Raw genomic sequence first — 12376 nt, forward strand, 5'->3', positions numbered from 1 at the left:
GATGGACAAAGTGGGGGAACAATTCCTACCATTCAAGGGAAATAACTTTTAATTCCATCTTTTACAGAGATAATAAATGAGACGGGTGCCTCTTTATGCGACCATTTAAACAGTTAAAAATAACAGCGAAATCACTCTCGAACCACCCCTCTACAGACTTCAAAAGTAAAATGTCTACTACACAGAATGACGTAGTCCTTGATATACTATGTCAAAAAAAAAAAAAAAAAGAATACGGGTTTAGTCCGACTGTAACAGTTTTGATTTCTAAATTTGTTCAAGAATGAAGGTCAGAGTTCATAGCTTCGTAGGTTTACGCCGACCAATGAACAGATTAATCAAAGTTTATTATTTTGAAAACGAAACATGGTAATAATTAAAACTGTTGTGTAATTAACATGCAAAGAAAGAAAATTAATGACTATCTGTTCTTAGGTGACAGTGTGTTCTCGAGAGAGAAGGGAGAGAAATGCTACTGTTTTATAGAAACAATAGTTATAACGAGCGGAGGTGAAAATAGATCTCGATTCTTTTGTAGATACTACAGCTTCTAGTTGGTTGATCAATATAGTCGATTGGACTGATCTTGGGATATAACTGGTATTTGACTTTATCGAACATAGATGGATGAAAGACAAAGTCAACTTTGGTGAGATTTCAGCTCAGACAATGAAAGTTTTGTCTGTCACCAATTCTTACCAAATTAACCAACCTTTGTGAAAATATATTTTAATTGACTGTATGTTGCCAATTTAAATTGACTGTATGTTTCTGCCAAAGTCTGGTGTAAACTGTCAATGGTACACCAAATCCTTGATGAGACTACAGAGCTGGAATAGTTTTATTTCTAAAAATTTCAATATTGAACATTGGCTGGCTTTGATCCTGCAGTGGTATACATTGCAGAGAGGAATAAATTCATCACCTGATTATAAGCATTTGTAGACTTAGTCTTAATTCTCATTTAACTGATCCTACAGCCAGGTTTCAATCCTTAAAACTATTTCTATATCATTCCATTTTTAATCAACATGAACAGAACCTATAAGAAACTATCTATTTGTTAAGAGAGATGGATTAGACCTCTGCAGGTTGTTTCAACCAGTTAGAATTGTCTTTGAGACGTTTGTGATTTGTAATTAGTAGATGGCTTCTGAGGAGGTAAAGCTATCATCTTCTGGCAAAAGAAAATGGTTAAGTAGTGTATATATTCTTCTAAGAACCTAAAATTCCAAATTACTAGGTCTGTTCCGAGTAGAAACTTTATCTTAAGTCCTAATTTTTCTTCAAGAACAAATTACATACTGAAATTCAAATTTAGAAGTTCTTCAACATGAGAAAGAATTTTTTTTCTGGAATTCTGTGTAGGAAATTAATTGGAAAGAGAGAGAGTCAAGAGATAAACAAAAACAAAAATAAGTGAGAAAATAGAAACCTCTGTTTATTGAAATGATTTATCAACAGAAATAGCAAACTAGATTGGACTGCACTCATGCATCATTGGTCAACTTTATTGAGAGAATATCATTTAAGCAATAAAACTACAAAATATATTTTCAAAATAAAACAAGGTCAGCAGATGTCACTGTTCTTGATCAACATACAATTTCCGGTGAGTAGTATTGGTATCAATTCACAAATATTAACAATTAACATATACAGCTTCTAATACAAATAGGATATAAAAATAGAAATTAAAGCATTGAAAAAAAGTCCTATTCAATGAAAAAAAAATAACATGCATACACACACACCTTTCTCAAGAGAAGAGCAACTATTCTTCATTGCAGGTATTAAAGCTATATAGCCTAAACAAAAATTCTTTTATAACTTGCAGGAATAATGAAATATTGCCATATATTATAAATATACTTTTAGATTTTACTCCTGCGTATAGAGTAAGCAAAATGCCAGTTCTATGACAAAAATAGAACTAATGACTGTTCTATAAAGGCCCAGATGACCAAATGAATAGACATAAACAGAGAACATATGGGTTGCTACATACCTAAAGAATAAGGAAAAATATTTCTTTCAAAAAAAAAAAAACAACGCTATAATTTCTGGATTCAACTCGCTTCTGCATTTATGGATCAGCAAATGGATTGTAGTGAAATTCCATCTGCTTCACAAGTTGCATGAAACCACCACACAACCATTTGAAAATTATTACTGGTTTTAAATGCATTTGCAGGATCCATGTTTGTGCATTCGTTCAGTTTATCCAAAAGCCAATAGTCTTGAACCATATTCCTTGATATCAAACTGCACATGAAGCAGGGAGAATTTTGTATAGTAGCAAAAAGGCACTAAATATTTTGCTTCTGCCAAAACAGAAATCTGTGTAAAATAAAAGTAAAAGCAAATCTAGGTTCCATCTTTTATGATATTCTATGGAAAAGTAACCCTTATTTCCAATAGACAACTACACTGCAGGTAACGGACCAGTTCATTGTGAGACTCATAGTAACCCTGACCCCACAAATATCAAGAGAGTCCCCATAGATATTTAGAATTTCTTGATGTTTTAGAGATTAAAATGTCAAGTTGGACAAAGACAATATTTTCTCAAAGAAAAAAATTAATAAAATGGTATTCCATGATGGTTCTTGATGTCTTCCCAGAAACTAAACAATAGTTCCAAGATTTGAAACAACCAAAATCCTCAGCCAGTACTTATCTATAATAATAATATATGGGTTTTAATATAAGCAAAAGCCCAGAAATATGAGGGAGGGGTTAGCAAAATCAACACCATTACTTGCCAGGTACTTTATCAACCCTCTTGCCATCAATTTCATGGCTCTTGGCATTTTATCTGCCTCCACCATAGCATTGTCAGTGTGTGTACACATAAATGTCCATGAATTGGCAGTCATTAGAGCATCAGACAAAATACCTTGTGGTATTCACTCCAGCCATCTACATTCAATTTTGTTTCCCATCCCTTCAGGGGGGAATAACCACTACAGACGCAGTCAATTATCTTCCACTCATTCAATCCCATTTACTGTCACTGTCTCTCAGCAGTGGCTAGATCTGGAGATGACACAGCACCAGGGACTATGAGACCCTTATCATAATTATAGTTTGGTGGAGTTCTACTTTGGTACAGCACTGGCATCAGAAGTATCCGGATAATGTTTATATATATATATATATATATATATATATACATACACACATATATACATACATACACAGAGCAATGTGTATTTTATTTCCAATGAGTGTAACTTTACTTTATTATCATCATCATCATCATCATCGTTTAACGTCTGCCTGATGATGATGATGATGATTTTGTTAGTTTGAATATCTAGCTCTCCTCTGATAAAGCAAAATATTCCACTTACAAAAGTCACAAGGAACTCATAGATTGATTACAGATTTGGCATTTCAAACAATTAATGAAAGAATTTCAAATATAAATTTGTAAAAGATTCAGAAGTGATTTTAAGTTAAGGTGGGCAATTATAAATTTCTTTGGTCATCTAAAATAATATTCACAACTCTTTTTCAATAATTTATTTTGAAGAAAAAGAATTTGTGTAACTCAAAATGAACGGAAGACAAAAAAAAAAAATTTTTTTTCACAAATATTTGAAGATTTATATCTGAAATTCTTTTTAGTAACTAGGAAAATATCATTTTAGTAATTTAATATTTTGATTATAATCTTTGAAAATATTATATAAATAATTTAATATTTTGATTACAGACATTATTTCAAGATTTTAAATGTCTTTAATTTTCAACTATTGCATGCAAATTTTGGTGGGAGCTGTTGACATCAGAAACAGGATTGGAAATAATTCTATAAAATAAAGAACGGACTGTCACAGAATGGGAAATATCAGAGAGAGAATAGGATGTAGTCAGATGTTTTTAACATCATCATTATTAGATCAGCAGTGAATAAATGTTGCCAATGGAGACCAGAGACAGCAGTTGTTTGGTAAGGGAGACATCTTTAATTAAAAAATAAAGACTTACAACTGTTGTTTAGATCTATTTTTTTCACTGCCATTGTAATTGTTCTAAAGTGAGGGGGGAGGGAAACTATCAAAGTTTATTTATTTTCTGGTTTCACAAGAATTTCTGCAAGTTATTATTTTGATAGATCAATTTCTAAAAACTAAACAAGCTTGAAATTTCTTGGAAAAATACTTAGAAAATAATAATGGAGGATACATATATATATATATATATGTGTGTATGTGTGTATATATATATATATACATATATATAGTTTATAATGTGATGATAGCAGAAACTTAATTTGTTCACAACAGCTGAGTGAATGTTCATATGAAGTTTATAAAAACAGTTCATGTTTAGATTTAGCAAATGTGATGGATCATAGAAAAGAAGTTGTTTCAATATTAAAAAAAAAAATAACAATTTTGTTTTGATTAAATTCCTCAGACCAAAAGAGTTAACAAATTCTTACAATATCTCGTATAAATCTAAATTTTTTTTTTATCAAAAAAAAAAATAATAATAATAATTTCATCCAGTTAAGACTGATGATTTATAAGTTAATCAGTCTTTTATCAGCAGTAGAATAGAATTTTAAAATGGAAATTTCAAAACAATATTTTTGCTTTTAATACTTGTACAGAATTGTTCCTGAAAGCCATCAGGACCAATGTTACTTCTTGATTCTTCAAATAAACAAATTAAGAAAACATTAAATTAATTTTCAATTAAGAATAGATAGAACTTGTGTGCAGCCATTGACTGCAAAGCTTTCATACAAAACTGATTAAGAGTTCTCTACTTAGATTTCTTATCAATATTATTTCCAACAACACCATTGAGATTAGATGTCTTCTGTGTGGAGATTCCAGTCCTGGATTCTTGGCATGTTGCAACTTTTGGCTTTGATCGGTAGGTCTTGTGGAAATAATCAGAAAACAGGATCAGGAAAATAACTGCATACAGGGCTATCCAGTAAGCAAATACTTTGGGATAGTTACAAGGAATAAACAGGAGTTGGGAGGCATGAATAAATACAAATATGAATTGTGTCTGAAAAGAAAATAGAAAAAGAAAAACTTAAAATGAAGCAGAGATCAGTGGTAATTATGGAACTGGAAGCTGGATTCTAATTGTCCAAATTAATTTATACTTTTACAAACATTTTACTAAAACAATAAAAACTGTTGTCAAAGAAGGATTCACATTTAAAGCTAGGAAAACATTAACAACACAATACAAAGTAGTTACAAGGAAGATTCTACAGACTTTTGGTCAACAACAGATGTTTGTAGCCATATCACTGATCCAGATTCTCTACACACAAGCTGGGTTTAACTCTCTCTCTCTTACTTTTCACCCTCTCATTGTAATACACACATCTGTAACTTTCAATGTATGTGTACTAAGCTCTGTGTGTGTAGGGACACCATCATTCACAGTTGTGTATGCATGTACATACATATTTACTTTAGTGTATATTTGTGACTTCATATGTGTGATCATGGCAACACACACAGCTGAGTTTATTATGTACATATCTGAGTACACGTGACTAAATTTAGTCCTCTGAAGTACCAACACATTTCAGTCCATCAGAATACCGAGATACTAATCTCTGACCCATGGAAATGCTGTGTCCATTCTCTGCCTTTTCTACCACAACTACATTGGCCTCTTTTCTTTTCAGCTGACCAATCTCATCCTCTTCACTCAGACACTCTTCTTTCACACATCACTCCCCACCCCAGTCTACTCTCCACAATAAATATTTTGGTCCCTTGAAATCTGCTCCCCTCCCTAGTTTTTTCTCTTTTCCTACCAATTCTTATGACCCCTACTAAGCCTGTCAGGGCCAACAGACCAGATGCTTCTTCCTCTTAACCAATCCAACTTTTAGAAATTCCACACCAAACTACTTACAATTTGTAATGAAGTCATATACCATTTCCACCAAAGATATTTCTTGAAATTGGGTCCGGCTGCTGCTAATCCGTAATATACATACATAACAAGGTGAATAAATGAATTTAACATCGCATGGAAAGTTCCAAAACCTCCTGGAAAAGAAAAATAATTTTGTTTTAATTAATTTCCAGACACTGACAATAAGAGGAATTTTTTTTTTTTTTATTCTGGAATTTTGTTGAATGAGGGAAGGGAGATAACTACATTGTTTCCACCAGCTATGAAGTCTGGTCGTCCGAGTTGCTAGAAATAGCAGCCAAATTTCCAGTCAATGTGATTTAACGTCTTTTTTCCATGTTCTGCATAGATCAGACAGAATTTTGTACTATGCAGTGGAATTGAACCCAAAATTATGTGTTTGACAAATAACCTTCTTCACCACACAGTCACACCTGTGCCAATGTCAGATACTCCAATCTGAAACTGGATTTTTATCATAGGGTCTGCTCAATCAAAGTTGACTAAGGGTTAAACAACAACAACATCCAATGAGTAAACCACTTGCATAGTCATTCAACATTGTAGAAACAACAGCCAAATCTCCCTTAAATCACCATCTAATAAATGGAAGGACACTATGGATAGCAGATGCAATGCTTAACAACAACAGTTGAAATGCCACTGAAATCTCACAAGGATTAAGTTTTTACTAGAATTACCAAGAAAAAATTTATGAAATCAAAAATTTACCTGGGACAAATTTTACTCCAAACCACCATGAGACTGGCATGATGCCATGATGGAAGACATGAAGGAAAGAGACTTGATTTAGTTTCTTTCTCAAAATAAAGAATATCTGCAATTAAAATGTTTTCTTGGTTTAATATCTTCAAATGGAGCCATCTTTAATTAATTTATTGTTTATTTAAATATTCAAACACAAGATCAAATGTTTTTACCATTAAAAATTCAAGTTACATCGATAAGATTACAAGCGATACAAATATATTGCAGACATGACCAAATCCAACAGAATTTAACTCTGTTGCCTGGGGACAGAGTCCATTAACAGACATTGGAACTTGGCCATCAACTTGCTGAATTTACTAACAAATTTTGGGAGAGATTTTAAAATATACAACTGTGACATAGTGTAATTTTTGTTTCCATCCTGAGGTCAATGCAAGAAGTTTACTGCATCGTAACCTGGTTTCAGTCTAATTCTTGGTCGTTTTCTATTAAAGCCTTGAGTTAAAATGGGAAACGAAATTTGGCTGATGGGAATAGTGTAGATATTTAATAGAAGAAGTGTGTCTGTGGTTAAATGACTGTGTGAGAGTGGTAGTGTGATATGATTTGTCATCCAGTTAATCCCAACTACCTGGCCCTTTAGGGTCTTTAGCAGAGTCTCGTCTGCTGCAAGGATTTTGGTCAAGTCTCTGATCTGAGTTGGACTTCCTCCTTTCCTCATTCTAGTCTTGGAAATCCTGAAAAGAGCCATTGGTGTTGCCCTTCTCCATCTACGTATAAGTATAAAAAAAAAAAAGGTGGTGGATGGTTAATGAGTTCCATACCATGTAATGTTGAGTGAAACCACCATGGGAACAACAACAACAACACTAACAGCCCATTGCAGAGCCGAATGCGAGTCTTGTTGCAAAACTATATCTTATCATGAAAGAGATTCTGACCAACTTGTTTTAACCAAAACAAGTTTAAGCAGACCACATGTCTGCCTCAATATATTTCTCTAAAAAAAACACCAGATACAATAATGAGTTTCATTTGAAACTGTTTTGTTAATTTAGCCAACTCTTTTGTCACCCAAACTAAATATGTAAAGTAGTAGTAACAGGTACAACACAATAACTGCACAAGTCTGGAGTTTGATTACCTTAATTAAAAAGGTCAATAAGGGAACAACCTGCTAGAAATAGCAGCAATATTTCCTTTAAATCACACCTTATTGTCTTAGGGAGTTGGGTAATGAGAGCCTGGGATTCCTGCATATATAAAAAAGCTAGGATAGCCCCATATCAGCTCAGAACTGACCAGGGGTTAAAAAACAGCCTAATTTATAAAATTGTTAAAACTAAAAAGAAATTTAAAGAATCAGTGAAGTGTGAAATCAAATTTGGTATTTTAAAATAAAAAATTGTTTCAAATTTAAATTTTAAGATACCATAAAAACTTCCAGTGTGTGTGGAACACCTTGGATGTTTTCTGTTGCAGCCTTGATTTATCTAAACCATTGCTAAAACAGGCTTCTCTCAGACTTTTTCTATCAAGATTTAAATGGAAAAAGTTCTTGAGAGAGAATAAGTAAAACCAGAAATAACTAACCTTAGTGGCAGAAAAGGCGTTTTTAATATTTTAAATTACATTTAGGAAATATATTTCTAAAATGTTATTTGATTTTAAATTAAGTTTTTATACAATTTACCAGGATTTCAAGCCATCTTTCAATAGAAACTAATTTTGGTTAATGAAATATAAAAAGAGGAATCTTACCGTATCAAAAAGTTCAATAAATTTAGAAAAATAGAACCACCAACAGGCTGCTGCCATCTGTTGGAGAAAATAGAAAGGAAAATCAAAATATATCCATTTATGTTATCCCAATTTTCATGTCATTTCATTTCCATATATTCTCTTGCTGATTATGGAGCAAGAAAGAAATGTTAAGATAGAAGTTGGGGAAGAAATTATTATTATTAAGGCAGCATGCTGGACAAAATGCTTAGTGGTATTTCGCTTGCCACTACGTTCTGAGTTCAAATTCTGCTGAGGTTGACTTTGCTTTTCATCCTTTCAGGGTTGATAAATTAAGTACCAGTGAAACACTGGGGTCGATGTAATTGACTTAATCCCCTCCCATAAGCTCCCTTGTGGCAAAAATTTGAAATCATTATTATTATTATTAAGGCATCGTGCTGGACAAACTGCTTAGTGATATTGCGCCTGTCACTATGTTCAGAGTTCAAATTCCACTGAGGTCAACTTTACCTTACATTCTTTGGGGGTCAATGTAATCAACTCATCCCCTCCCCTAAACTTGCTGCCCTTGTGGCAAAATTCAAAACCATTATTTATGGAAAATAAAATTTTGAAGAGTAACTCACCCTCATGGCTTGTGTAGATCGAGAATAGTCAACTGGTTGACATCGTATACTGTAACCAGCAAACCAGCCAGATGATATGAACTAAAATATTAAAACAAGTATTTATAATATGTTTGAGAAGAAAATGATTGGAAAAGTGAATTTGATGTTGGTGAATATATTTGTGACAGTAAACGGTAAAAGATAGGAGTCCGAAGTAAAATATTTCACTTGGTGAAAGATGGTTGAGCAAGACAAGGGCAGAGAGAGATTGTATGGACCCAGTGGTTCATTAAAAACAGTAATAAATTAATAATACAAACTGACTGTTTCTAATTGCTATTGTAACTAGGTCAAAACATGTTTTAACCATCTTTTACAACAATAAATAGCAAATGGAATAAAAGAATTTTTAAAATTTTGCTGACCCAAAGAAATAATTCTTTATCGTGGATTCTACAGTTATAAAAAACAGCAATTTGCCTCATATTATGCACAAAATATTCTGGGTCAAATCACACCCTACCATGTGTCTAGTGGAGTGCTGCATGACTTAGTAGGGTATTGCTTGTTGGTAAGGGGTTGATTCAATAATTCAAATAAAGACATATCACACCTGTGCCAGGTGAGAAACAAATTAGAACACTTACCTCTTCTAATATATATGCAGATAATAAAACCATTGCAATGTTGTAAACAAGCATGACATTACGAATTTCAAAGGGTTTTCGGTTGGCCATGAATATGGGTCCAACTTTAGTAATGACCATATAGACCAGACATATAAGGAAACTAGGGACAGGTGAAGACATCATGAACCAATCAGCAACACGGGGATCTGTCGGATGATAAACATACACACATGAGAAATACATCAGAACCATCATCATTGTGTGTGCTAATTAGTCTAAAAGTCTAAAAACAGATACTGATCAAATAATTTTCCATGGAAACATATGTTTGTGATACATTATACGACTATAATATCAACACCATGGCTATATGAAACCAGGAAACCAGGAGGTAAGAGTAATACATATTTAAGCATGTGGCTTCCCTAGGATTACAGCCATTTTGTAAACACCTTCTGGTAGAATTCCAAAATGCAAGAAATTATCCCAGTCACAGCTCAGGGTTGCCATAGCTGTGATTGGCAAAGTTCACATCTCCATCCTTTTATTTTAAGGGCTCAGTTCATAAAAGGGAGGGGCAGCATCCATTACTCTTTTTCCCAGGGCCTCTGTGAGTGATGAGAGAAAGGAGAGAGAAAATTATTCTCAGACCAGAAACTCAATGGGATCAGCCAAAAAGTATGTGGAGCTGGTAAACAGGAAAACAAATTAAGACCACCACCCAAGAACAGGAAAGGCTCACATAGTTTCCTTTTATTAAATTTCACTTCCAAAGCTTTGGTCAACCGAAGGCCACGGTAGAAAATACAAAGCGTAGAGGGATTGAACTTACGACTGTGTAACTGTGAAGCGAACCACACAAACATATCTGTAGCCATACATTTAAATCACTTTTGACTCTTGGATACATCAGGACAAATTGGAATTGGATAAAACAACGAATAAAGAATTTTTTAAATCTCTTTTAAGGACTTGATTGGAATAGTTGCAACAATGTAATACTTACCTCCCTTCTGCATCACTTCATCATAGACTTTCGCAGCAGTTGTCATCCACAACATTTTGAAACTTTTCTGCTGACTTCAAGAATCTAAATATCAAAGAATTCCAATAAAAGAATCTGAAACCAATTTCTGTAGTAACAGATGCAAAGAACACAGCAACAAGTGACAAGTAATAGATGAAAATAGAACCAGTGTCTCTAAGGTGAGAGTACCTCGTAGTAGATTCCACAAGTTTCTTTCAATAAAATTTAATAAAATTTATTTTATAACAAATTCTATTTAGCAATTTCAAAATAATGTTTTTGTTGTTTTTTAAATAGGAATTAATTCTCTAAAACCATTTTTGCTTCATTTAATGTTTTATTTAATTAAATTTAAAATTAAGGTGGTGGGAAATATAGGTAAGGGTTCTGCAATTTGGGGTAAAAAATCATAGAAGAGAGCTGTGAGGAGGTTCACAGTTCTAAGACTAATGTAACGGATCACAAGTTTTTCATTTAATATTGTAGAAATATTGTCAAAATGGTCAATGAAGATTAATCGTATCTACGACACAAAGTCCATTCATTCAGTCAGGTGAGTTAGGCTCGTGAGAACCTGATTGACAAGTGTGTGGGTGTGTCTACACCTTAACTATGGGAAGACTAAATACTAGAGATGGTAGATGTTTGGGGGTGGTGGTCATCTTGAGTTACAAGTACTCTGGAGATTGTTCGATCTGGCCATTTAGTTGACCTCTCAAAGACCAAACTACCTCAAAAGTTCTTTAGCCCCAAGCTGATATTGATCAAGTAGACCTATTATCAATAGCATTCCAACCATGACGTTAACATATATTTTCAGATATATTCGTTTCAATGATATTTTCTATATCTAAATATGTCAATACAACAGAAACAATTGTTGGTTTCGTATCGGGAACTCTACAAGATGGGATTTTCTCATATTTTTGTTGTCTGATACTCTGAATTACTTGAAATTTTTCTAAATATTTGGATCTATTTGAGGAATTACCTTGGATTTATTGCATTTATTGGTTTTTGATTGATATAATTAACCAAATTCATTTTAAACCAAGTACTTTATTGATTATCTACCCGAATTTTTTAATCCTTTTTTTCTTATATATATATATACACACTCCAGCCATTTGGTTCGCCAGTCCTCAGTCAAATCGTCCAACCCATGCTAGCATGGAAAGCGGACGTTAAATGATGATGATGATATATATACAATTTTATACACAGACAGCTAAACTTGAGTACATCTCAACACTATTCACTCAACAACCTGTCGGTGTGTCTATGAATTTCAGGTAAAGAACTTTAGCAGCTAATCCCCTTTGATGCGCTTGTCTGGGATGGTGACACTGCATATTAGACTTAATAGTGGCTCATTATGTATATATATATATATATCTGTATATATATAAAAGATATATATATAAAGGCATTGTTTCGTCCAATATAGGAGTGACAGATCGTTTTTATAAAAATGATAAAACAAGTTGTTTTTTTTTTACAAATTGAACTTAATATTACTCGTATTGTTATACCTAAAATTTCATATTTTATACACTCAAACCATTAATAAATACATATTTGAAGTATTATCGTCCGAAAAAATTTAACCACGTTCGTATTCCGGTTTCTGTTAGTATTTTCTTTTGGAGTTACGGTCATAATACGAAATGCCAATCGATATAGATTATAGGGAGGAATTAATGAAGCGACCCCAAACCATACAGACA

The 12376-nt window shown here is 33.0% G+C and overlaps 1 protein-coding gene across 5 annotated transcripts in view; it reads right to left on the minus strand.

The window, feature by feature from the left end:
- Positions 1–1416: 1416 nt before the first annotated feature.
- The window catches only part of LOC106871442 (elongation of very long chain fatty acids protein AAEL008004), a 21203-nt gene continuing 10243 nt past the window's right edge, over positions 1417–12376 (minus strand). For all 5 annotated transcript variants that reach the window (XM_052972291.1, XM_052972292.1, XM_052972290.1 and 2 more), the window contains 7 exons: positions 10629–10712; positions 9641–9828; positions 9012–9092; positions 8401–8457; positions 6640–6745; positions 5905–6041; positions 1417–5034 (listed from right to left, as the gene is read on the minus strand). In XM_052972291.1, coding sequence (XP_052828251.1) covers positions 4780–5034; positions 5905–6041; positions 6640–6745; positions 8401–8457; positions 9012–9092; positions 9641–9828; positions 10629–10683 — 879 coding nt within the window. In that variant the 5' untranslated portion in view covers positions 10684–10712 and the 3' untranslated portion in view covers positions 1417–4779. The remainder of the gene's footprint in view (positions 5035–5904; positions 6042–6639; positions 6746–8400; positions 8458–9011; positions 9093–9640; positions 9829–10628; positions 10713–12376) is intronic.

The sequence above is a fragment of the Octopus bimaculoides genome, chromosome 13 (genome assembly GCF_001194135.2).
Source record: "Octopus bimaculoides isolate UCB-OBI-ISO-001 chromosome 13, ASM119413v2, whole genome shotgun sequence".
Taxonomy (NCBI): domain Eukaryota; kingdom Metazoa; phylum Mollusca; class Cephalopoda; order Octopoda; family Octopodidae; genus Octopus; species Octopus bimaculoides.